A 26,162-nucleotide genomic window follows, 5' to 3' on the forward strand; every position below is an offset into this window, starting at 1 on the left:
TGGAAAGGATAGAGAAGAAACAGACCCCAAAGTTGAGAGGATTTCTTCATCTTTATAAACTCTCTTGGAATCTCTCCATTTTGTCAGGAAATTTTTTGACAAAAGTATCCACAATTTAAAAAGAATCAAATTTCCTTTGAAAACTCAGTTAACTTATTATTTGTTTCTAAATGGTTGAGCCCAAGTTAATTGAACTTCATTGTGCAATTTAGTAACACTATTAGTAATGGGAGGAAATTGCCCTTCGGTCAAGAAATGAACTTCAAGAATTACAATGTATTGAGCAGCAAAACAAGTGATAAAAAAAACTGTTACCACAATGCAAGTGAGACTTAAGTTTTTTTTAATAAAAGAAACAACCATAAACAGGGGAGAAAAATAAAACAAACAATGAACTGCAGATGCTGGAAATCTGAAACAAAAGTTAGTTCTGACAAAGGGTTACTGGACGCAAAACATTAACTGTTTTCTCTCCACAGATGCTATCCAGCAATTCGCCAGCAATTTCTTTTTTGTTTGCTATGAATCGGGAAGTCTGTTCATAGGCAGAGGGGATGGTGTGCTTTGTATTCCCCACAGCACAGTGAATTAACAAACTTATCTTAACATGGATATATTTTGCATCTCAAATCTTTATCCACTTGAATAAAAATGTAAATGATCGAAGACAAAGTAAAGAAAAACTACATCATAAGGGTCAGTTCAATATTTAATTAGAATAAAGAGCAATACAGCATAGGAACAGGTCCTTCAGCCCTCTCATTCTGCGCCAACACATTTTGCCCTACCATACTAAAACTATCTTTATTTACAGGATCCATATCCCTCTATTCCCTTCCTATTAATGTAATCGTCCAGGTGCTTGTTGAATGCTGCTATTGTGTCTGCTTCCACCATCTCCTCTGGCATATTCCAAGCACTCACCACCCTTTGTGAAAAACTTGCCTTGCACATCTCTTTTAAACTCCCCCACCCCCATACCTTGAATCTGTGTCCCCTAGTAACTGACCCCTCCACTCTGGGGGGGAAAAGCCTCATACTTTCCACTCTATTCACACCATTCACAATCTTAGAAATTTCTATCAGGTTGCCCCTCAACCTCCTGCATTCTAGTGAAAACAAACCCAATCTATCCAACCTTTCTTCATAGCTAAAATCCCACATACCAGGCAACATCCTGGTAAACCTTTTCTGTACCCTCTCCAAAGCATCCACATCCTTCTGGTAGTGTGGTGACCAGAATGATACGCAATATTCCACGTGTGGTCTAAAGTTCTGTCAAGTTGCAGCATAACTTATCTATCCTTATACTCAATGCCCCTTCCAAATGAAGGCAAGCATGTCATAGCCTTTTTTACTACCTTATCTACCTATGCTGCCACCTTCAGCGATCTGTGAATCTGCACAGGCAGATCCTTCTGCATATCAATACTCCTAAGGGTTCTGCCAGTCACTGTATAATTTCCACTTGTACTTGACCTTCCAAAATGCAACACCTTGCATTTGTCTGGATTAAACTCCATCTGCGAATGCCTCCAACTGATCTATATCGTGCTATACTCTTTGACAATCGTCCACAAAATTACTAATTAGACCAGCGTACTGTTTCTTCCAAATCCTTTACGTAGACCACGGACAAAGATCCCAGCACTGATCCCTATGGAACACTAGTCTCAGCCCTCCATTCTGAAAAGCATCTTTCTGCCACTAATTATTTAAGGCAACAGAAATTAAAGTTCAATTATTAACATTTCCTAAAAGTGGGAAATGGATATCTTTGAATATAACACATTTCTTCATGAAAACATCCTTGCATTGAATAAAAAAAATGCACTCAAGGGCAAGAGACCATTCTCTTTATTTGACATCAATAGTATTTTCTCGAATCATTTCGTGAAAAGAAATCTTCTGCAGGACAAATCATCCAGGGGTGGAACAGATGCCTATTTCTACAACTTCTCATGGAAATACTCCACTGATGTTCAAACAATACAAGAGAAAGTCCTTATGTAGCAAGTTTCAAATGGAGAGAATTAAGTTTAAAGTGAATTAGGTCCAAAGTATAAAATTAGAATTCTAAAAATGAGATCCTCAAAATAATGAAATACCAAGCTTTTATGTATGAAATCGGACAAATTAACTAGTTGTCCTAAATCAAATGGTCCCAAAAATGTTTATTTCCCTGCAAATTATGAGGCTTTTCAATTTTACTGCCATTGTGATTCTAAAAGGAGGTTTGAACAGGAGAAAGTTCTTACATTGCTGGCACTTTTTCTTCACATTTAAAGGCAACAGCATAATTCAGTACGTTGATTGTAAAAACTAATATACCTCACTCACTAATTAAATCAGTGCTTTCCAAACCTTCGAATTGTGACATGATTTTGAGACTTGAAAATAATCATGACCTCTCAGTGAGAAATGCAAGAGTGCGGAAGAAGACCTGAGAGACCACAGGAAAGGGAGGGTGGCGAGACAAAACTCCAAGGTAGCCAAAGCTGCCGTGGAGCTCATGAACTCAAATTGCACTTTGGGGCAACTCGGACTTAGATAACGACAAAAAGATCACTGGACCTCACGAAGTAGGCCAACAAGCAGCATGGCAAAAGTAGTAGCTTTTGGCCACTCATTGCCCAACACATTTCCCAGCTGTCCAAGAGGTTGTTAATTAAATTGAACAGCTAACTCTAGGGAGTGTAAAAGGTAAACAAGAATCCATTTATTCCCTTAAAATTTAATGCAAAGACATTTGAAATCTTTTACAAAGTAAAATGACAAATATTAAATACTTCATGCTCCAAACTACGAGTTTCCCTTTCAAAGTCTTGCCAAGCAGCTTACCTGCCTTTCAATCTCCTTTTTATGATTAAATTTGTGCATTTTGAACACAACTTCAAAATATCAATCCTTATGAATAAACAGTGCAGCTTATAATAGAATAAAAAAAGTAACAAAATGCAATTACAATTAAGTTCAAACAAAAGCAAAAAAGCAACACTGAAGTTCTCTCAAATTAGATAGAGGTCACATATTTGAAGTTACTTCCTAGGACCAGTTTTGTCAGTACAAAATCTGTATGTGTACTACAAATTCACATTTTTTGCATTGCCAGACACCAATTGTGCAAATCAAATAAATTTGTCCATTACAACTGTCACCAAAATGAAATTATATTACAAGCCATTTTCAAGCTGTCAGTCCTCCATTATTAACTTGTTAATGCTTAAATTAAAGCTATCAAGATGTAAAAATTGGATGACCAATTCGGGTTTTCATTATCCATGATTTTATACACAAGAACAAACTATACAAAGGATTAGGTCTAATGAATCAAAATCTAATGTAGCCTGAGTTTAAATCCACTTGTGATATAGTTTCCCACCAATGATGACACTGAAAACATGGGCCATTGTGTACATTTGCAAGCTGTTTTCCTGGTGTCAAAACCGTTGTTTAAAAAGCACACTGCGCACCAATCAATTTTCATATGCAAGCTGCACGTTTGCTAAGGAGTGGAAGTTGGAGTAGCTGCAAAATGTTCACAAATTTTTGCTTAAAAGGAATAGAGACTTAATTAGAACACGTACTGTTCCAGCTTTTCTACTTTAAGAAAGCTTCAGCAACTTCAATTTTGATTTTTGAAATATAGAAAAGGAGTCTGCGCCATTTTAGTTTGGTAAACTTCCAGATGGTGCTAACAAAATGGCAAAAACATAGAACAATCCGAGAAAAAGATTCAGTTTCGCAGTCATCTGGGGAATTTTGGCATAACATTGGCTTCGAAATTGCCGCTCAAGTGAAAAGGCCAAAGGTACAGTCAAAAGTGGTAATGCAAGGCTGATTGTATATCGAGTTGCTAATATACAGAATATCACATAGGGTACGAATATCAGCATGTTATACACAATGTAAGATAACGTTGGCCCAATAATGATAGCAAAGGTGACAATCCCAGCCTGCTTATCAGATTCCATGTCTCTGGTATTGTTACTGTGCAAGATGGCTTCTGTATTGAGTGCTAAAGGAATTGCATAAAGTAGTGGTGAAATGGCCAAGTAACCGACTTGCACGGAATAGGCAAACATCACAGCTAATGGTCCAAAGGTGATCAGAATGATGATATCACCGAGAGCAAAGTATTTAAATCCAATACCTGCAAGTCCAAAAAGAGAAAAGATTTAGAATAAATTTTGAGTATACCCACATACAAAGTTGTGACACAGCATATGGACTACTAATCTAATTACATCCACTGAATTAGATGGGACTTTATTTAAGAAGAAAACCTAAAAAAGTGAGTCAGGATACGGTTTTAAAAACAGATGCAGAAGCTATGACATGAAAGTTGGCTAAGCATAATACGCAATTAAAAAAATGCCTAAACAACATTTGCTAAGGAACTGATTTGCATTAAGATAGTTGAAACTGAAACAACAGACCTGCGGAAAAGGCAAGAACAAAGGAGGTTACCCAAAACCCATTATGCAAAGAGAAACTAAGGAATCCCTTTGTTTCAAGGTATCCAGACAGATTTGACAACGGAGGGATCACAATTCTTTCATTAATATTGATTACCTCCAATTTGTGCCAATAAACAACCATCACTTATAAAGACCGTGTCTTTTTCTTTTTGTTGCTTTCTCTCCCCTCCCCCCACCCCCCCTTCTCCACCACAAACTGTGGACTGAAGTGGAAAAAAAAACTGTTTTAATACAGATGATTTGCAAAGATTGCTGCATGGATTGAAAGCAAATATTACTATATTCATTACAAACACTTCTATAGCTCTGGGTTACGGCAGTGTTGGCGAAATAACTGGAGCAGAGGTGTTGTTTAATGATGGAGCTTTGGTTTGAAACAAAAGTTGATTGGTTTATGGACTGGTAGCCATTTATTGATGACAAAAGCTATTTGCTCACCAACAACCATATGATTGATTCTCAAGCAACAGGGCAGCTTGTGGCTGGGAATAAAACAGAGAATGATCTGATCCCTAACAGTTGTACTTGTTCTTTGCAGTCAAAACCTACTTTAAAAGGTGAAGAAAACCAGTTTGTCTGTTCTTCAGCAAGTGCTATAAGTTTTGATCTTTCAAAATTGATATATTAGAGAGATCTTTTATAGTGAACCAGCCACCCTATGTCTCTTGCAAACATTCAAAAAGAAAGCCTAGAAGAAACCTTCTAATCAACCAGAACCAAAGTTCCAAAACAATGCAACAGTTTATAATTCTAAAATTCAGGGAAGTCAGCTTCAACACTGAAAATACCTCAAAAACAAAAAAAAAGGAGCAACTCTTACAGCCACAACTTTTTCCCTGGTTCATCTTGGTTTGTCCAAAACTAGAGGCCTGTGACCAGCAGTGTGCCACAAGGATTGGTGCTGGGTCCACTGCTTTTCATCATTAATATAAATGATTTGAATGTGGACATAGGAGATACAGTTAGTAACTTTGCAGATGGCACCAAAACTGGAGATTTAGTAGACAGTGAAGCCGATTATCGAAGAGTACTGCCAGACCTTCATCGATGCGCCAATGAGTGGCAGATGGAGTTTAATTTAGACAAATGTGAAGTTCTGCATTTTGGAAAGGCAAATCAGGGCTGGACTTATACACTTAATGGTTAGGTCTTGGGGAGTATTGCTGAAGAGGAGCTTGGAGTGCAGGTTCATAGTTCCTTGAAAGTGGAGTTGCAGGTAGATAGGATTGTGAAGAAGGCATTTGGTCTGCTTGCCTTTATTGGTCAGTGTACCGAGTATAGGAGATAACAAGGTGTAGAGCTGGATGAACACAGCAGGCCAAGCAGCATCAGAGGAGCAGGAAGGCCGACGTTTCGGGCCTGAACCCTTGGGAGGTCATGTTGTGGCTAGACAGGACATTGGTTAGGCCAGTTTTGGAAAACTGAGTGCAATTCTAGTCTCTGTGCTATAGGATGGATGTTGTGAAACTTGAAAGGATTCAGAAAAGATTTACATGAATGTTGCCAGGGTTGGAGGTTTGACCTAAAGGGAGAGGCTGAATAGGTTGTGGCTACTTTCCCTGGAGCGTTGGAGGCTGAGGGGTGGCCTTATAGAGGTTTGTAAAATCATAAGGGGCACGGACAGAGTAAATGGACAAGGTCTTTTCCCTGGGGTGGGGGACACCAAAACTAGAGGGCACAGGTTTAGGACAAAAGGGGAAAAATTTAAAAGGGACCTAAGGGGCAACGTTTTCATGCAGAGGGCATCGCATGATTGGAATAAGCTGCCAGAGGCTGGTATAATTACAACATTTAAAAGACATTTGGATGGGTATATGAATAGGAAAGGTTTAGAGGGATATGGGCCAAATGCTGGCAAATGGGACTAGATTTATTTAGGATATCTGGTCAGCATGGACGAGTCGGACTGAAGGATCTGGTTCAGAGCTGAACATCTCTGACTCTAAGAACCAACTAAACAAATCTTGTGAACAAAGACTACTGAAGTGCTTTAAATTTTCCTTCTTCCATGTATTTTTTCCGTGCATTTGTATGTGTATACATGTGCATGCATTTACGTAAGGGGGAATTTCTAAGTTGTTTACAATTTTAGTTAGTCGTGTTAAATGTGGGCAGTTTGTTAAGTACGGAAATCTGTTCTGTGCTATCAACCTGGGCCTGAAAATCAGGTAAATTGGGGAATCTTTGTAAACATATTATAGAATCTTTAACTTTTGTGATGACTCTGGGAGTAGCAGGACAGTGCACTTGCCCAGTGATTTGCAACACTAAACAAAATCTCCCCTGTGAAGAACTAAAATTATAAGCTTGTCCGTTTGTTACAGAAGGCAGTAACATCAATGCAGCCTTAGGATGTAATCAAAGTACAGAAGCCCTCTTCGAACAGTCTTATCAAGCTCAGATCCTGTGTCTGTTACAAGTTGAAGTATAGATGTAGAATTCTAAAATAAAATGCACTTCAAATCCTGTAGCACTCCCTCCGGAAATTACAAACTACAGTTTAAACGAAACTGTCTCAACCAGCTTGGCCACAACTCAACTGGAACTTCAAGACCAACAGCCGAAAATAAATCTATTTTCTTGTGGACTTTAACATTTTTCCCAATTCTACTGTACCTTAACATGCGAGCAAACACAGCAACTTGCAGGATAGTGTGTGCATATGCTGTGGGATTTGAGATGGTTTTAATCTAATAACATTCACCCTTTTATGAAAGGAGGTTTTAAAATATTAAAACAAACTTATTAGTTGCTCTCTGAAGAAATCCAGCTGAATTGCTTATGTTTACATGGCCAACTTGTAATGAATTGGGACATCACATCATTTTAGAAATTCAGACTCTACTAAGTTCAGCAGTAAAGACAGAAATACATTCATCCCTCTCGACTTGATGGTAACACTCAGGTACACAGTCACTCAATAGCATTTAACCAAAACAAAACCTCAGAAACTGACTACCTGTTATTCAGTTATGTTCGAGTTTGAGAAATGTGATTCAACATGGTTTCAACACACACTAAGTATCCCTGCAAGATAATAAAGACATTATCTGTCCCAATGTTTAAGTCCCAAAACATTGTAAACACACAATGTATTCAATTTTGAGCAACTTAGATTATGTAGATCTACTATAATAATTGCTCAACAGCTTTTATTTATTCATTCATGGAATGTGGCCATTGCTGGCAATACCAACATTTATTGTCCGTCCTTCATTGTGCTGATTATTTGAATCCTTCAACTGTTGGAATCCATGTGGTGTAAGTACCATATGGTGTAAGATCCATTAACAGCAAAGGAACAGCGATATAGTTGCAAGTCATGACCGTATGTGATTTGGAAGGAAACTTGCACTTGTTGCTTTCTCTTAGGTCATAGAAGCCACAGGTTTGGATGTTGCTTTTAAGAAATTTTTGCTAAGTTGTTGCAATGCATCTTTTCAATGGTAAGTATTGCAGCTACAGTAGACAAGTTTGGGGGATAAACACGCTAGACTGATTGCTGACCAACTGGGTTACTTTGTAATGGATGGTGTTGTTGGGGCTCCACTCACTCAAACAAATAAGGAGTATTTCCTAACTCACAGCTTGTAGACAGAGGACATCAGAAGAGATACTTGCCAAAGAATTCCAAACCTGTGACCTGCTGACTAGTCTTTATGTTAGTCAGTGGTTATCTCCAAGACGTTGATGGTATGCCTTTGAAGGGGAGGAGAGAAACCTCGATTATCTCTTGTCCAAAATGGTCATTGCCTTGTAATTACATGACATAACACTTGCAATTTTTCAGCCCAAGCCTGAATATTGTCCAGGTCTTGCTGCTTGCGGACACAGGCTGCTTTGGTATCTGGAGAGTTGCAAATGGTGCTGCACATCGTGCAATCAGCAACAAACTTCTGCAGAAAGGTCACTGATGCAGCAGATGAAATGACTGGACTCAGGATACTGTCCTGAGGAACTCTTAGAACGCGTACTGGGACTGAGGTAATTGGCTTTTAACTACACAGCCACCTATTTTTTATTAAAGTTTTGACTTCATCCAGTGGAGAACTTCCCCACTTATTCCTATTAACATTAATTTTGGCAAGTCTCCATGATGCCACACATGGTCAACTGCTGCCTTTATGTCCAAAGCTTTCACTCTTGCCCCACCTCTTGGAACGTTAAAACAAAACATGAGCAATAATTAAGCTATAAACAAATCACTGTAATAAATCCCCCTTTTCTTCTGATCTAATATACTGCTAACTGATGCACAGTTAATATGTCATGCAAGCATGCATTAAAAAATTCCCTTTTCTACACAGCTGGAACAGCTATGGCAGAGCAGGAATTCCCACTGTGCAAATCCCAAAATGATTAGCTCATCTTTGGAATCAAGGAAATAAATCTTAAAGCAGCGTTCTTATTTATACAGGCTATTTTCTACTTGGCATCAAATAGGATGATAATGGTAAAAGTAAGAAATGAATGAATATGCTACTGTTGATAATGAAACTTTGATTTTTTAAACAGCTTTTGGATTTAACTAGATGCACACATTATTTGCATTCCTTCGACTGTTCATGCAATTGCTGGGAGTTGCATTATACGTTGCATTCAAATAAAGTTGCTTTAATTGATGAGCTGTAACTTAATGTTGCTGATTTTTTTTTGTTATGACACTTAATTTGTTGCCCTGTACTGGAATGGGAGTGGGAAGGATGGTAACTCTCTCTGCGGAGCTGTCCAAAGATGTCAGCAGCCCTGCCCTTTTCATGACAATTCCACTCACATCCAGCCAATATTCAAGTAACCTCAAATCCCACCTATACCATATAGCAAGTAATGTCAATTACACTTCCAGTACACCCCAGAAACAGCAGCAGCTGTTGCTCCTCTCATCGTTTTCAATAGACAGCACCATATTGGTGCTCTCTCATAAGTGGGCACCTCAGTGACAGAACAAAGAACAAAGCGCATAAATGTGGAAAGGTGTGAGCACACAGGAAGTACAGAGCTGAAGCAGACATATGCTGGTACAGAGTGAATTTCAGGAACAAAGGAAACTGAGAAAGTCGAAAATAACTCAGGCAAAACAAAGAAATGGAAAATCAAGCAGGTTTGCCTCTCTGTAGTTGAATTTTTATCAATTCAGGATAAGTTTTCAGTACAACTTTAGCATTATTGCAAAACGTAAATCATTTGTACAATAACGCTTGTGTGTTAATATACTTACAGCAATATATATTTACAGCACAATGTTCTTGACTACTTTGCGAAAGGTTGCACATTCATGAACTTGGGAATTGATGGAAAAAATTACAAACCTGTTGCAAATGCACATTACAAGTGGTGGGACAGAATACATCTTAATTCTCTTCTATTGAAATTTAGTTTCAAAATTAAGCATTTAAGAATTAAAATACAGGATAACTAAGGACTGATTTAGTATATGGGAAGAGCTAAAATACAGACTTGATATTTGCTCTTTATACCTGCCAATTTAAAAGTAAAGGAATCTTGGAAGAATACCCTTAGCAGGCATTCAACCTGTCTGGCACATCTCTTCAATTGAGCTTTCCAAATAGTCCCAGTTCTTACAGCGGTAAGAATTTTCTCCTTTCAAGCATTTGCCAAATTATCTTTTGAATGTTACTTTTGAACGACATACTCATAACCAAAAAAAACTAACCAAAAAAATACTCCTCGGGTCACCTGGTTCATTTGCAATGACCTTAAAATCCTGTTATTCATCCTTTTCCCATCAAAAAACTGTCTGTCCTTTATTGTTTTCCTCAAATATATTCATGATTTCAAATAACTTTATCAAATATCTTCCCAACGCCTCTATTCCAAGAGTTCAGTTTCTCCACTACTTCCATATAACCCATATTCCTCCAATCTAGCTAGTAAGTTCTGCAGGAATGATTAGACCTTGGCAAAGTGTGGTAATCAAAACTGAACAAAACAGTCCAAAATTAGCTGTAGCCCAGAAGGGGCCTTAGGCATTCTCTGCTCTTTGCAATATTTTGCTGTCATTTGTCCCTCTATCCAGTTTTGATGCTGTCCACTTGTACAGTTACTCTCGGGCCACACCCATTCTGTTCTCAGGCTTTGCTTTTTATCACCAGGATAATACTTCACCTGAGACCTAACTATTATGTTACTTCGGTTTACTGCCATTTCTTGCTTTGCCCCAGATTAAAGTCAAGAAGCCACATGCTCTTTTGTCAGCCTTCGCAGTTTCCCAAGCCACGTTCAAAGTTTTATCCTTCTATTCCTGCATACAATTTATTTGACATTAAATCTGTTCATTCTTCCTCCTAAGATCATAGGTCTGTTCATTAAATTTCATCTGCCAGAGGTCTGTCCACATTTTAACAATATTCATTGTCTAGAAGTCTGTTGCATGTTCATTGTTTATGACATTACCAAGTCTCATTTGGTTGGAAACACTGAAAGGACATGGTGAGTTTTGATATTATTGACGTTAATCAGAAAGAGGAATAGTCCTAATACTTCCTACTTCCTGCCCTTTACAGTCACTATCCTGGTCTATATCCCAAGATAAAGGAAGCCTGACATTATTACTACTTTCCTGTTCTTGAAAATTTCTGTTGTTTGCTCTTCTACCTCCTTTGGTCTGGCGGCCTAGTACATACTCAGTAGCAAGCCACGCCTCAATTCTATGAAAAGACTATCCTAAATCCATCTGCATCATGCCTTTCCAGAGAGTGAAATAATTTGTTTGATCAATACTGCCACCTCCCTCTTGTCTTTTTTTAAATTCTATTTTCCAGAATACCTCTTAGCCCAGATTTTGAAGTTTTCAAGCCTCTCCTCCTTTGAATCAGGTATGTTACTCCCAGCTTATTATGGGATGAGACAATTTCTCTTACAATTTAATATAGAAAACTGTGTTAGGGTGCAGAATTTGTCTTTTAGTCACAAGAATAATTACAGAAAAAAAATGGCAATTGTCAGTTAAACTACGAGATAGAAATTGGTCATTCTTAATGGTAGAAATATTTGAGCCATTCTGCATCTCATTTCCTTCTGTGGCAGTAGGTAACAAAAAAAGCAGAAGTCAAGGAAGTTGCAAATGAAAACAAGTGAAGGAGATAGCAACATTATTGGCCAATCACTGTTTCTTTTGAAATAAAAATAATTCAGCTTTGATGAAAATTGTCTCTCTCTCTCATTCATACTGATTTACCCACAGTTTCAGATTTCCAAAATACATTTTTAAAAGACATCAAGTTAATACATGTGGTTTTCAGATAGCTTCTTAGGACTCTAGGCATGAACAGAAACCAGCCGTATCACTTTCAAAACTATTTTTCCATAAGAGCAAGCAGTAAAAGTGAGTTAATAGAAATGGATGGATAGAGGAATAGCTAAGGTCTTTTCCCTACTGTTGGGGAGTCCAAAACTAGAGGGCGTAGATTTAAGGTGATAGGGGAAAAAGAGTTAAGAGTACCTGAGGGGTAACTTTTTCACGCAGAGGGTGGTGCGAGTTACCAGAGGAAGTAGTGAAGGCAGATACAATTACAACATTTAAAAGGCATCTGGATGGGTATGTGAATAAGAGTTTAGAGGGATATGAGCTAAATGCTGGCAAATGGGACTAGGTCAGATTGAGATGTTTGGTTGACGCAAGACAAGTTGGACCGAAGGATCTGTTTTTGTTCTGCATGACTCTATAACAAAACAACGACAAAATATTAAAATTAAGAACCGCGGATGCCGAAAATCGGAGACAAAAACAGAAATTGCCAGAGCAACTCAGCAAGTCTGGTAGCATTTGTGGAGAGAAAACAGAGTTAACTCTTCGAGTCTGGCTATTCTTCTTCAGAGCAAAATATGAATCGCTCCAGCTAAAGGTCTCTAAAGCGAAATAAAGGAACATCCTGCTTCTTTCCTTCTTACTCACCTCCAGTGTACAGAAAGGAGCTGGATAGGCCGCCGAAGAAGATCAGAGCTAAGTGCTCAAGTTTGAGTTTGCTCAAAAAGTAGAGGAAACAGGCGCAGAGGCAGCCCAAAGTGTAGAGGCAGGCTCCGAACCGTACCACGTCCTGTGGCTCTAGGATCCGGTCCACCAGGGTCCGGTCGTCGCTCTTCTTATGATCGATGCCCCGGCTGAAGTCGTAATAAGTGTTCACTAGGTTACCAGCTGCGTGTACGGCCAGCACGGCCAAGGCAGCCAGTAGGGAAATGGTCAGATCGAGCTCGCCCAGGCTCTTGTAAGCCAGGGCCGTACCCAGGGCAACAGGGGTAAGTGAGGCGCTGAAGCTCCAGGGCCGCAGTGCAAGCACATATGCGGCGCACTTCTGCTTCAAGCTCCTGCCGAGACCCTGCACCGCTTCCCTGTCCACAGCGGGGATCTGCATTCTCGACTCGGCGTCCACTTCCATCTGCTTAGCTTCCCCATTCTCTTTCATCCTCGGCCCGTCTCATCTACTCTCCAATAATCACCGGATGACAACCGCCATCGGCCAGCAAGCCCATATCACAGGGAAGTCACGAACTCAAACCGAAATGCTACACATGCGCAAATGCGCAAATGCTCAACCGTCCGGAGTGGGAGAAGACCATGGTCCGTGCGACTGTAACGGAATTCCCTCGCGCACACCCACATGCGCATTGATGACTGCGACTCGCCTTCGCCAACGTCATGGTGAGCCGCCCTCCAGCACATGGTAGCGCACCTGATTGGTTCACACAGATGTCAATCACCTGCGCGCTGTGTCTGAAGATCACTTCCTTTCAATATGGCAGCTTATATGGAGTAGAATAGTCAATTTACTTTGAAGTGAAGAATTTATGCTTTATTTATTGTAATACGACAAGAGAGTAAGTATACATGGATGGTTATCCGTTATGATTATTTAAGTGTAAAATTCCAAGCGGCTAGGTTATAAAAAAATCTTTCGGTGCTATTTGTAAGTTTTCTGGTGTATGTTCCAGAATTGAAGTTTGATAGATTTTGGGTTTTATTAGTACTTATAATTCATTGTCAGACAATATCTCTAACTGATGAGCAAAGAAACGCATTTCAGAAAAAACTCCAGCATTTAGACAGAACGTAACACCACAACAAGAAGCCTGATTACAAAAACAGAAAATGTTAGAAAAAACTCAGCAGGTCTGGCAGCATCGGTGGAGAGAAATCAGAGCTAACGTTTCGGATCGAGTGATCCTTCTTCAGAACTCGACCCGAAACGTTAACTCTGATTTCTCACCGCAGATGCTGCCAGACCTGCTGAGCTTTTTCCAGCAATTTCTGTTTTGGTTTCTGATTTACAGCATTCGCAGTTCTTTCGGTTTTTAAAAAGCTTGATTACCTATGGTAGATCATCTGTTTCACAGAAATGGAAAACATTACTATAATTCAATAAAGACTTGAGGCCACTCTGAGTGTTGTATTTACACATCAGAGGCGGAAAATGTGAAAAGGTTTTTTTTTTAAACAGGGGTGTATACTAATACTTTTAATGCCTCCAATAGGCCTGTTATTCTAAATCTTTTATATTTTTGGAACATGTTTGTCGGATGGTTTTAACATTTATTTTCTAAATTGCAAACTTATCTCTAATAGCTTTTTTGTCCTTATTTAAAGACTGCTTAGCCAAATATAAGACTCTTTTGAGACAAGCTTTCTGTTTGTTAAACAGTACATTTGTGAGATGAACAATGTAGAAGAAAAAAATTGAGAGACAGTGGCATTCCTGGCAATATAAATATTTAGAATTGTTGTAACTCTGCTTCAAGATGCTCCTTTATAGAACCTTACAAATCCTAGTGCAGAAAATTAAAGGATGATGTTCTTATGAAGTGCCTTGGGACAATTATATTAGACACTGTTTAAAAGTTATTGTTTCTTGACTTTCAATTGGTCTATTTGATCAGTGTCACCTTTTGAGGGCTTGTTTGGTTAGTGGGTGACATGATCATTTGAGGGGAGGCAGCAGCATAGTGTTAATGTCACTGGCCTAGTAATAAAAAAAAATGTTGTAAAATCTATCTGACTGAAACCCCTCACCCACAATGTTCACCTGCAAGAGTGGCTTGGCAGCAGTACTACTGATTGAGTTGGATGGGTCCAAAAGGACATAGCTGCTAGATTGGGTCTGCAGCAGGTGGTGAGAGAACCAACAAGAGGGAAAAACATACTGACCTTGTGCTTACCAATCTGTCGGCTGCAGATGCATTGGTCCATGACAGTATTGGTAAGAGTGACCACCTCACAGTCCTTTGGGAGGCGAAGTCCTGCATTCACATTGAGAATAACGTCTTGTGTGGCACCGTCATTGTACTAAGTGGGACAGACTTCAAACAGATCTAGCAACTCAAGACTGGGCATTCATTAGGCACTGTGGGCTATCAATTCCAGCAGAGTTGTATTCCTGCACAGTTTCCAACCTCCTGGCCTGGCAGGCCTCCCACTCAACCATTACCATCAAGCCAGGGGATCAACCGTGGTTTAATGATGACTATAGAAGGCTGTGCCAGGGACAACATCAGGCCTACCTAAAAATGAGATGTTAACTTGATGAAGCTACCAAACAGGACTACTTGCATGTCAAACAACATAAGCAAAAGGTGATAGACAGCTAAGCGATCCCACAACCAATGGATCAGATCTAGGTTCAGTACTCCTGCCACATCCAGTCAAGAATAGTGGTGGACAGTTAAACAACTCGCTGGAGGAGGAGGCTCCACAAATATCCCCATCCTCAATGATGGAAGAGCCCAGCACAACAGTGCAAAAAATAAAGCTGAAGTATTTGCAGCAATTTTCAGCCAGAAGTTCTGTGTGAGTGATCCATCTCTGCCTCCTGCAGTGGTCCCCACCATCACAGTTTACGAGTCTTCAGCCAATTCGAATCACTCCACATGATATTAAGAAATGGTCGGAGGTACTGGATACTGCAAAGGCTATGGACCCTGACAACAGTCCAACAATAATACTGAAGATTGTGCTCCAGAAGTTGCTTCTCCCTTAGCCAAGCTGTTCCAGTGCAGTTACAACACTGGTATTTACCCGACAATGTGGAAAATTGCCCAGTTATGTCCTGTATGTAAAAAGCAGAACAAACCCCAACCTGGCCAATTACTGCTCCATCAGTCTACTCTCAATCATCAGTAAAGGGAAGGTGTCATTAACAGTGCTATCAAGCAGCATCTGCTCAGCAGTAGTGACGCTCAGTTTGGGTTCCACCAAGGCCACTCAGCTCCTGACCTCATTACAGCCTTGGTTCAAACATGGACAAAAGAAGTCCAGAGATGAGGTGAGAGCGATAGCCCTTGACGACAAGGTTTCATTGGACTGACTGTAGCATCAAGGATCCCTAGCAAAACTGGAATCAATGGGCATCAGGGCGCAAACTCTCTGCCAGTTGGAGTCATACCTGGCACATTGGAAGATGGTTGTGGTTGTTGAAGGTCAGTCATCTCAGCTCAAGGACACCCCTGAAGGAGTTCCTCAGGATATTGCCTGAAGCAGTCTATGTTCAAATGCAACAAGATTTGGGCAATATCCATGATGAGGCTGACAAGCAGCAAGTAACATTCGCACCACACAAATGCCAGGCTATGACCATCACCAATAATAGACAATCTAACTACCGCCCCTTGACATTCAATGGTGTTACCATCACTGAATCCCCCACTATCAACATCTTGGGGTTACCATTGACCAGAAACTCAACTCGACTTGCCACATAAATACAGTGGCTTTGAGAGCAAGTCAGTGGCTTGGAATACTGCGGTGAGTAACTCACCTCCTGATTCACCAGAGCCTGTCCACCATCTACAAGGCACAAGTCAGGAGTGTGGTGGAATACTCCCCACTCGCCTGGATGTCTCCAACAACACTCAAGAAGGTTGATACCATCCAGGACAAAGCAGCATGCTTGATTGGCACTACATCCACAAGCGTCCACTCCCTCCCTCACCGACGCTCAGTAGCAACAGCGTGTACAATCTACGAGATGCACTGCAGAAATTCACCAAAGATCTTCAGACAGCACCTTCCAAACCCCCAACCACTCCCATCTAGAAGGACAAGGGCAGCAGATACATGGGAACACCACCACTTACAAGTTCCCCTTCAAGCCGCTCACCATCCTGGCTTGGAAATATATCGCTGTTCCTTCACTGTCATCAGGTCAATATCCTGGAATTCCCTCCCTAAAGGCATTGTGCGTCAACCCACAGCAGGTGGTTCAAGAAGGCAGCTTGCCAGCAACATGTGAAGGGCAACTAGGTTCGGGCAATAAATACTGATCAGCCAGCAATGCCCATATCCCACAAATGAATTTTAAAAAACTCCTTTGTCCTAGGTCAATATCCTGGAATTCCCTCCCTGATGGCATTGTGGATCAATCCACAGCAGGTGAAGTGCAGCGGTTCAAGAAGGCAGCTTGCCACCAACATCTGAAGGGCAAGTAGGGACGGACAATAAATACTGGTCAGCCAGCGATGCCCATATCCCACAAATGAATTGGGGAAAAAAAACTCTTTGTCCCTTCAGGAAGGAAGTCTGCCATCCTTACCTGGTCTGGCCTTCATGCGACTCCAGACACAGAGCAATGTGGTTGACTGTAAGTGTCCTTTTGGGTGACAAATCCTAGCCTAGCAGCAACACTCACGTGTTTCTTGAATGAATGAAGAAAAATAGCTAAATTTAACAGTTTCAGAGATCAATACCTATGAGCCATCTGTGTACTGCCATTGTTTTTCCATCAATCTGATTGGTGTGTAGTACCAAGTGATCCTACAGTTGGATTTCTTTATGTTTTGAATGTTGGTGGCTATTTTTGTTTTGTGTTAACTGTTCCTGAGTGTCTGTGCTGTTTCCTGATCTTTTTTTTCGTTTTTGCTTGTCTCCTTATGTGTCCTTAGTTTGTTACATTCACTTTTGACTCTGGCTATAAGTTTTTTTTTGATAAAATTGGGTTAAAGTCATGTATTTTGATGAAGTTCAACCTTAGGTTAATACGATAGACTATCCTAGTTGGAGAAGCTGATGGAAGCCAGGCATTGCTCAAAAACAAATTTGTTCTGATATTTCAAATGGGAGGGAGATGCATGTAATGCAACTAATAAAGCATATCTTCTACCTGATCTGTATAAAGCAAGAAGATTCCAATGCAGCCATGAGGACGCTGTAAATTGTTTAAAAATTGAGAAGGATGCTATCTTTGCTAGATGTGTATTCTCTAATAAGTAGAGTTCTTTGGAATGATTGACTATGTTTTATAAATCAATTGTTGAGTATTTCATATTTGTCTTCTAAACCACCATATGATTAAATTTATTGAATATATATATTATCAATATGATCAGTGCATAACTTTACAGAACATATTGAAAGAAATATGATTAGTTTCTAGTAATCTTCTATTGCAATGTTAGGTTATTTTGTTGTGGCAAATGAATGAGTAAATTAACCTTCACGCATACAATGAAATGAGGTAGACTGGCAGTTATTTTTTAACAGTTAACTGTTGATTTAAAGGGCTCATGTAGTCTAACTTTTAAAACTATTGTGTTTTTGAGAAGAGATAACACAGTGTAGAGTTGGAGGAACACAGCAGGCCAGGCAGCATCAGAGGAGCAGGAACGTTGACGTTTCAGGTCGGGACTCTTCTTCAGAAAGAGGGGAGGGGGAAGGGTGCTCGGAAATAAATAAAGAGAGGAGGAGTGGAGCTGTGGAAGGTAGGTGGGATGGTGATATGTGAGTGCAGCTATGCAGTGGTGGGGATTGGTCAATGGGGTAGGAGGAGCAGATAGGTGTGAGAGAAGATGGACAGGTTGTGTCAGGTCAAGGAGGTGGGGATGTCACCAGGTGTCACCCTGGCCTCATCCCATGACCAACCCTACCTCTCATCCCAGCCTCCTTGACCTGATACAACTTGTCCATCTTCTCTCCCACCTATCCGCCCCTCACACCTCATTGATCAATCGCCACCACTGCCTACCTGCACTCACCTATAACCATCCCACCTACCTTTCCCAGCCCCACCCCTCCTCTATTTATTTCTGAGCTTCCTTCCCCGTCTTCTGAAGAAAGGTCCCGACCCGAAACGTCAACTTTCCTACTCCTCTGATGCTGCCTGGCCTGCTGTGTTCCCTCAGCTCTACACTGTGTTATCTCTGACTCCAGCAACGGCAGTTCTAACTACCTCTGAGTGTTTTTGAGAACTTGCATTTTTTTGTAACACGTTTGACATCCATAAAGAAAGATTTTCATTTACATAGCAGCTGTTGCAACCCAAGTTATTATAAAATGCTTCATAGATAATTAGGTATTTCTGAAGTGGAGCTATGATTGTTTATCCAAAAATATGACTAATGTGATGAAAATATCTTGACATTTGGTTTGGAAACTGGTTTGGTTGAAAAATTGTCTTGTGCAGGCCAACATACTGCACATAGTATATAAAGCAGATCTAAAATAATTATTGACTGTTTCTTGTTGAGGTTATGGGAGGACCTATTGGAAAAATAATTTAAACAACATTTTAGCCTCTAACTCATTTGTAATAAAGCAATAATTGGTTTCCGTTTGAACACCCAAAAACAATTTGCAAAAATTTAGTTCTGCAAAAGAAAATAATTATTTCAATAAATGAAAAATTTCTTACTTTACTCAGAAATCCATTTTTATAATTTCAGCATGGCTCATTTAGCAGCTGTATTACCCTTGAGTCAGAGGTTTGTAGGTTCAAATAGTAAAAACTGCATGGCCAAGTAGTGTAATGCTGAGGGGACGCTGCATTGGTGGAGGTATTTTCCTTCTGTTGAGTTGTTAAAACAAGGCCTTACTGGCACATTCAGCAGGTCTGCTAAAGATTCCACTATCCAAAGAGCAGTGAACAGGGATGGATTGTACTTGAACCGGAGGTGGTCCAATATCCTTGCGGGGGAGATTTGCTAGTGTTACAGGGAGTGTTTAAACTGGTTTGGCAGGGTGGTGGGATTCTGAATTAGAGAAGGGCCATCGAGAGCAAGTTTACTTTTCAGGATAGCCGGGGCATAGTAAAGTGAGGGAAAAGTCTTCTGGTTTAAAGTGCCTTTATTTCAATGTACGAGGCCTGACAGACAAGGCAGATGAGCTCGGAGCGAGGGTTGGCCTTGGGGACTGGAATATTATAGCCATACAGAAACGTGGCTGAGAGAAGGGCAGGACTGGCAGCTCAATGTTCCAAGATGCAGAAGCTACAGGCGTGACAGAAGTACAAGTAAGCAAGGAGAGGCAGTTGCCCTTTTGATAAGGGAGGACATAACAACAGTGCTTAGAGAAGATACTCTTAAGGGGTCATCAAATGACACCATATGGTTAGAACTTAGAAAGAAGGGAATGGTCACTCTGTTGGGACAGTATTAAAGACCCCCAAATAGCCCGTGGGTATTAGAGGAGCAGAGATGTAGAGAGATTGCAGATACCTGTAGGAATAATAGAGTAGTATTGGTTGGAGATTTTAATTTCTCTTTTGTTGACTGGGCCATCCAGAGTATACAAGGCCTGGACGGAGTAGAATTTGTCAAATGTGTCCAAGAAAGTTTCCTAAATCCATATCTGGAGGGTCCTACTCGGGAGGTGTAACACTGGACCTCCTCTTAGGAAACGAGGTTGGGCAAGTGACTGAAGTGTCAGTCGGAGAGCACTTTGGGTCCAGCGACCGTAACTCTCTTAGTTTTAACATAATTATGGAAACAGGGTAGATCCACAGGTTCAGGTGCTGAACTGGCGCAGGGCCAGTTTTGGAGCCATTGGGCAGGATCTGGCAGAGGTTGATTGGGTGAGTCTGCTTGAAGGAAAAGGAGTGACTGGCAAATGGGAGGCTTTTAAAAGTGTGATGTCAAGAGACCAGGGACAGTATGTCCCTGTTAGGATGAAGGGAAAAGCTGGCAGGTTTAGGGATCCCTGACTGATGAGGGATATCATGGCTCTGGTCAGGAAAACAAAAGCTATCAGGCTTAAGTGAATACCTAGATGACTATAAAAAGTGTAGGAGCACACTTAAGAGGGAATTCAGAAGAGAAAAAAGAGGGTATGAGATGGATCTGGCAGATAAGGTTAAAGATAATCCTAAGAGGTTCTGTAGTTATATTAAAAGTAAGAGGGTGGCTAGGGAGAGAATAGGTCCCCTTAAAAATCAGCATGGCCATCTGTGTGTGAAGCCACAAGAAATGGGAGAGATTTTTAATGAATATTTATCCTCAGTGTTTACTGAGGAGAGAATCATGGATACTTAGGAAATGAGCGAAACAAGTGGGGATGTTTTGGACCGCATACATATTACCAGAAAAGAGGTATTTGCAACCTTAAAATGCATTAAGGTGGATAAATTCCCTGGGCCTGATCAGTTCTATCCTTGCATGTTGTGGAAGGCTAGGGAAGAAATTGCAGAGGCCCTTGCAGAGATTTTTGCTTCCTCTTTAACCTCTGGTGAAGTTCTGGAAGACTGGAGGGTGGCTGATGTTGTTCCATTGTTTAAGAAAGGTAGCAAAGACAAGCCAGGGAACTACAGGCCAGTGAGCCTGACATCAGCGATAGGCAAGTTATTGGAGAGGATACTGAGGGACAGGATCATCTAACAATTAGTCAAGGTCTGATTAGGAATAGTCAGCATGGATTTGCGCACGGGAAGTCACGTTTGACAAATCTTTTAGAGTTTTTCGAAGAGGTAACCGAGGGGATAGATGAGGGTAGGGCAGTGGATGTTGTCTGTCTGGACTTTAGTCAGGCCTTTGACAAGATCCCACACAGCAGGCTTGTCGTGAAAGTTAGTTCGTATGGGATCCAAGGAGAGCTAGCTAATTGGTTTCAAAATTGGCTCAGTGGTAGGAAGCAGAGGGTGATGGTTGAAGGTTGTTTCTTGCAGTGGAGGCCTGTGACTAATGGTGTACCGCAGAAGTCGGTGCTGGGACCTTTGTTATTTGTGATTTACATAAATGATTTGGATGTGAATGTACAAGGCATGATTAGTAAATTTGCGGATGATACAAAATTAGGAGGTATCATTGATAGTGAGGACGGTTATGAAAAATTAGAGAGATCTTGATCAGATTGGGAAGTGGGCTGAGGATTGGCAAATGTAAATGTGAAGTGTTGCACTTTGGAAAGTCAAATCAAGATAAGACTTATACAGTAAATGGTAAGGTCCTGAGGAACAGAGGGACCTAGGAGTACAAGAATATCATTTGTTGAAAGCAGCATCACAGGTAGTCAGGGTGGTGAAGAAGGCATTTAGCATGCTGGCCTTCATTGGTCGAGGCATTGAGTATAGGAGTTGGGACGTTATGTTACAGTTGTATAAGTTGTTGGTCAGGCGACACATGGAGTACTGTGTACAGTTTTGGTCATCTTGTTATAGGAAAGACAGTTAAACTGGAAAGTATGTAAAGAAGATTTACAAGGATGTTGCCAGGACTAGTAGAGTTTTCGGGAGAAGTTGACCAGGATAGGACTTTATTCCTTGGAATGTAGGAGAATGAGGGGTGACCTTATTGAGACGTATAAAATCATGAGGGACATCGATAAGATGAATGCATATAATCTTTGTCCCAGGGATGGGGAATTGAAAACTGGAGGGCATAGGTTTAACGTGAGAGGGGAAAGATTTAAGAAGGACCTTCTTCATGCAGAGAGTGGTGCGTAAATGGAATGGGATGCTAGAGAAAGTGGTTTAAGCAGGTCCAATAGCAACATTTAAAAAAACATTTTGATAGGTACATGGATGGAAAGGGTTTAGAAGGATATGAACCAAGTGCAGGTATTTGGAACTCGCTGAGTGGGCAGCATGGGTCAGTTTTGGGCCGAAGGGCCTGTTTCTGTGCTGTATTACTCTATGACTATGTAACAGAACTGATGTCTAGAAATCATCCTGTTTACAGCGATCACCTCCAGAAACGTGAACTGCTTATCCATATGTTATTTATATGCTCTGTGTAATTTACTGTACTGAATGAATTGGGACGCATGGTGAGGTGATCTCGGAGATTTGCAGGTTTCTGTTTCTCCCTTGTATTCTCACCCTCCCCTTGCTTTTTTTAAAATATTTTTCTCCCCTTATGCCATCACAATCTCTTATTCACTTTTTTTTAATTTCTTACCTGCTCCTTGTTTGTGTCTGCATGTTTTTTTTCTCTTGTGTCTCTTTGCCTCCCTCTATGTATCTTACCCTCCCTCCCTCTCTTTTTGCCACTCCCTCCTCACTTTCTTTTGAACCCCACCCACCCATGCACCCTTAAGTTTTCTGTCACTCTGTCTCTCCCATGCTGTCACGTCCTCAGCCTCTTGCTCTCCCGTTCGCTTGTTTTTTTGTCTGTTGTGTCAATTATATGTAAATCTTCTTAATGATGTTAATAGACTAAATAAGCATTTTGCATTCTTTATATTTAATGTGAGTAATTGTAATTATTTCTTGTTTGTTCATATTAAGTCATTCAAGATAATTGATTTGGAAATCTAATGAGTGGAAATCTAATGAGTGGAAATCAAGAGAATGAGCAACTCTATTTCATAGGCAAAATAACTAATTCTCTCTTCAAGCCATGGAAAGGCTAAGAATCTGGGGCTGTCGATATGAATGCAGTCACAAAGTCTAGAAGGTAAATTCTCAGATTCCTGATGCAGCAGGAAATGGAGAATAAAATAATTAAAACAATACAAGAAATGAAGATGGTGTAGCTAATAACACTATACAGATATTAATGATTTTTGGTTTTAACTTTAACTTCTTAAATTTGTCACTTGTCACACTGACTTGAGACAAAATATCATTTTTGTTCCTTGTAAACTGAGCGGTGCAAAGAATAGACATGACTTGGCTTTTGAAATTCTCAATTTCATGTTGATATTCCTTTCATGTCCTTGCCTTTCCCTAGCACTGGAATATTCTTTGGCCCTGGAATTCTCCAAAAAAAAATCTGCGTTCCTTATACTGTCAAATTGTGTGTTCCAAAATTTCTCCGTTTATCATTTCTGGCTGTGAGCTTGAATTTTCTTTTTACAATTCTACTTTTGCTCTTTCCTTTAAATCCCAATTCATTGACCAAACATTTGACTACCCTTCCCAAATATCTCTCTTCTCAGCATGCTGATGATTGTAGTCGATTTATGAATTTGTGAAGTATTATTCAATATATTTGTATTATTCTTGCATTTTATGTATACATTGAAGCAGTTTCTGCTTGCACACATGTAAGTCACTACTGCAGATGTGGCTAATTGTAAATTAAGAAGTAGTCACTTGGAATTCATTCTATGTCATGTAATTGGATGATATATTTTTGAAACTTGCTTGTTAGTGATCTTGTATATCTAGGATTTGAGTTCTATATGGTAATAAATTCATCGAAGAAGCATTTTAAACAATATTTGAAACATACTGAATACTAGTACTATTAGGGAACGCTTGAACTACTTTGGTAGTAGGAGAAGCACGAGAAAAGAGAGAAGAAAAATATGATCATAAGACAGAGCGTTAAAATCAACAGGAAAATATCCTAAAAAATTGCAGAATGCAAATTTAAGCACAAATAGACATAAATGGCTGTGATGTGGTTGTAAGCTGGGCAATGCAGGGCAACTGAATATTCGGGCATATTTGATGTTGAAATGATAGGCATACAGGAAAATGAGATGAGAATGCAATTGAAACAGTGAGATTTGGAATCCACTTGCGTGGAGTTGAGAAATAACAAGGGGAAGAAGTCACCCATGGAAGTTATTTATAGACTCCCTCAGAGTAGCTGCGTTAAAGGATAGAGAATACATTAAGAAATAATGTGATTTGCAAGAAAAGCACTACCATAATCATGGGAAAATTTTGCCTTCATATAGATGAGCAAATTTGCAAATATAGCCTTGAGTTTGTGGTGTATTTGGGGAATTTTATTATAACAACCAAGAAACAGTCTGTTCTTGACACAGTAAAGTATAATGAAATGGCGTTATTTAATGAATTCATGGTAATGGATCCTCTCAATAGCGTGGCTGTAACATGTTAGAATTTCTCATGCAGTCTGAGCATGAGGGATCTATTTCTTAAATCAATCACAAAGTTATGAAACATTTACTAAAGTGGACTGGGAAAATAAGTTACAAGGTAGACAGTGGCAGACATCTATAGAGTATCACAGACAAAAGTTGTGTTTTATTGTTTTCTGTGATTAGTGTTTGTTTGTTATCCTCAGTGATTTTATGCCAGCAGCAAGGTTTTGTGAATTTCGAAATAATAATTGTTTATTATCACGCATACTCTAGAAGTACAAATCATAAATTCTCTCATACGCACTTAAAAATATTAACCAATGTAATCAGAGATGTTATTACACATCTCTGGACCAGTTGGGACTTGAAATTGGGCTTCCTGTCTTAGAGATAGGAGCATTACCACTGTGCCACATGAGCCCTCCTTCATATGTGCACCAAATACTTTCTAATCAATCTGTTATGACAGACCTCTGGAGCAGGTGGGACTTGAACACAGAGGCAGGAACACTACTACTGTGTCGCAAAGGCATTCACATATGCAAAATCACATGGACCAAGATTAGGTACAGGTGAACTGAAGAAACAAAGTTGTTAAAATATGGGATTATTTTAATCTCTTTTGTGACTGACCTGTAGTTTAGATAAATAAATGCTTTAGCTGGAATGTAGGTCTTTTAAAAGGAACAGGCTCTAAATAAGCTGCAAGGTCTCTTGCAGTTGAATTACCATGAGTGCGGCTCTTGAGTGATGTTGTAACAGGTTTGGGGGAGAATCCTTCTGCTTTCGAGGTATAGCCATCTATCACCTCAGCTAAGTGTTTCCGATGGTATTTATCTCAGATCAAATTCTGCTGCTATTTCTAAAAGCAGGTGACATAATGGCCCACAAGACCTATTCCAAGTCTAAACTCCCTTTCCAGATGCAGAGGTATGTTCAATTTGGAAAAATCCCATTTTCTGACTTTCATACCCTGACAATTTGAGACAATAAAGATCTTTATGTTTAAGCAATAGGAGCAGTCACAATATAATGAAAGGTTCATGAGATCCATTCCATATTAGTTTAATACCCATTGGTTTCAATGTCTCTGTCCGAGGTGAAAGAGAAAGACTAGTTAGCTAGTATTTGTTCTGGCAGTGTTTGCTGACACCGATTGTAGGCATGCATCTTCATTGGGAAATGTGTGGTGCCAAGCAAGCACTGACATCATCTCAGATTTTACGTATGACATAATGTGCATTTACATTACGCATCTCCCTGGACTGGAGAAGTAATTTTGAGCTGAGCTTCAGTGGGGAAGTGGCTGCAGGATGGGGGAAATGGGCGGGCAGCAGGGTAACAAGGAGGGCCTAGGAGCTGGGACGGGATGGAGTAAAGAGAGCCAAAGAGTCTGGAGGCCCTCTTCTCCCTCTGCTTCCCTTCCATGCTCCCCCCCACTTGCACTTTCCAAACTCTTCTCTCTCTCTCCGTCCCCACCCCCACCTTCCCTCCATGAGGTAGATAGAATGTTGGTGTTTTATTGCAGAGAGGCTGGAGTCAGTATTCCGTCTAAATTGTTTTTTGGTGCAAGGACCTCCACGGTCCATGATGGCATCAACTTCAGGAACAAAATGTCAATGAGCAGCTCACTGATGGGTGTGTATGGAACCTTAGAGCAGCCTTTAAGCATCTGCACAGCTCAAAGGAAC

At 40.2% G+C, this 26,162-nt stretch overlaps 2 protein-coding genes across 2 annotated transcripts in view; one reads left to right on the forward strand and one right to left on the reverse strand.

Moving 5' to 3' along the window:
• Nucleotides 1-431: 431 nt before the first annotated feature.
• ubiad1 (UbiA prenyltransferase domain containing 1) lies at nt 432-13,100 on the reverse strand. The gene is made up of 2 exons (XM_020519373.2): nt 12,397-13,100; nt 432-4,153 (listed from the first exon to the last, which is right to left on the reverse strand). The coding sequence occupies exons 1-2, from the start codon at nt 12,902-12,904 to the stop codon at nt 3,669-3,671; spliced, it is 993 nt and encodes a 330-aa protein (XP_020374962.2). The 5' UTR covers nt 12,905-13,100; the 3' UTR covers nt 432-3,668.
• A 9,824-nt stretch (nt 13,101-22,924) lies between these two features.
• Nucleotides 22,925-26,162, forward strand: part of mtor (mechanistic target of rapamycin kinase) — a 358,206-nt gene continuing 354,968 nt past the window's right edge. Inside the window, exon 1 of the mRNA XM_048614903.1 lies at nt 22,925-23,087. Within this exon, the coding sequence (XP_048470860.1) occupies nt 23,062-23,087 (26 nt within the window). The 5' untranslated portion in view covers nt 22,925-23,061. The remainder of the gene's footprint in view (nt 23,088-26,162) is intronic.

This window comes from Rhincodon typus, chromosome 31 (assembly GCF_021869965.1).
Source record: "Rhincodon typus isolate 14 chromosome 31, sRhiTyp1.1, whole genome shotgun sequence".
NCBI classification, from domain to species: Eukaryota; Metazoa; Chordata; class Chondrichthyes; order Orectolobiformes; family Rhincodontidae; genus Rhincodon; species Rhincodon typus.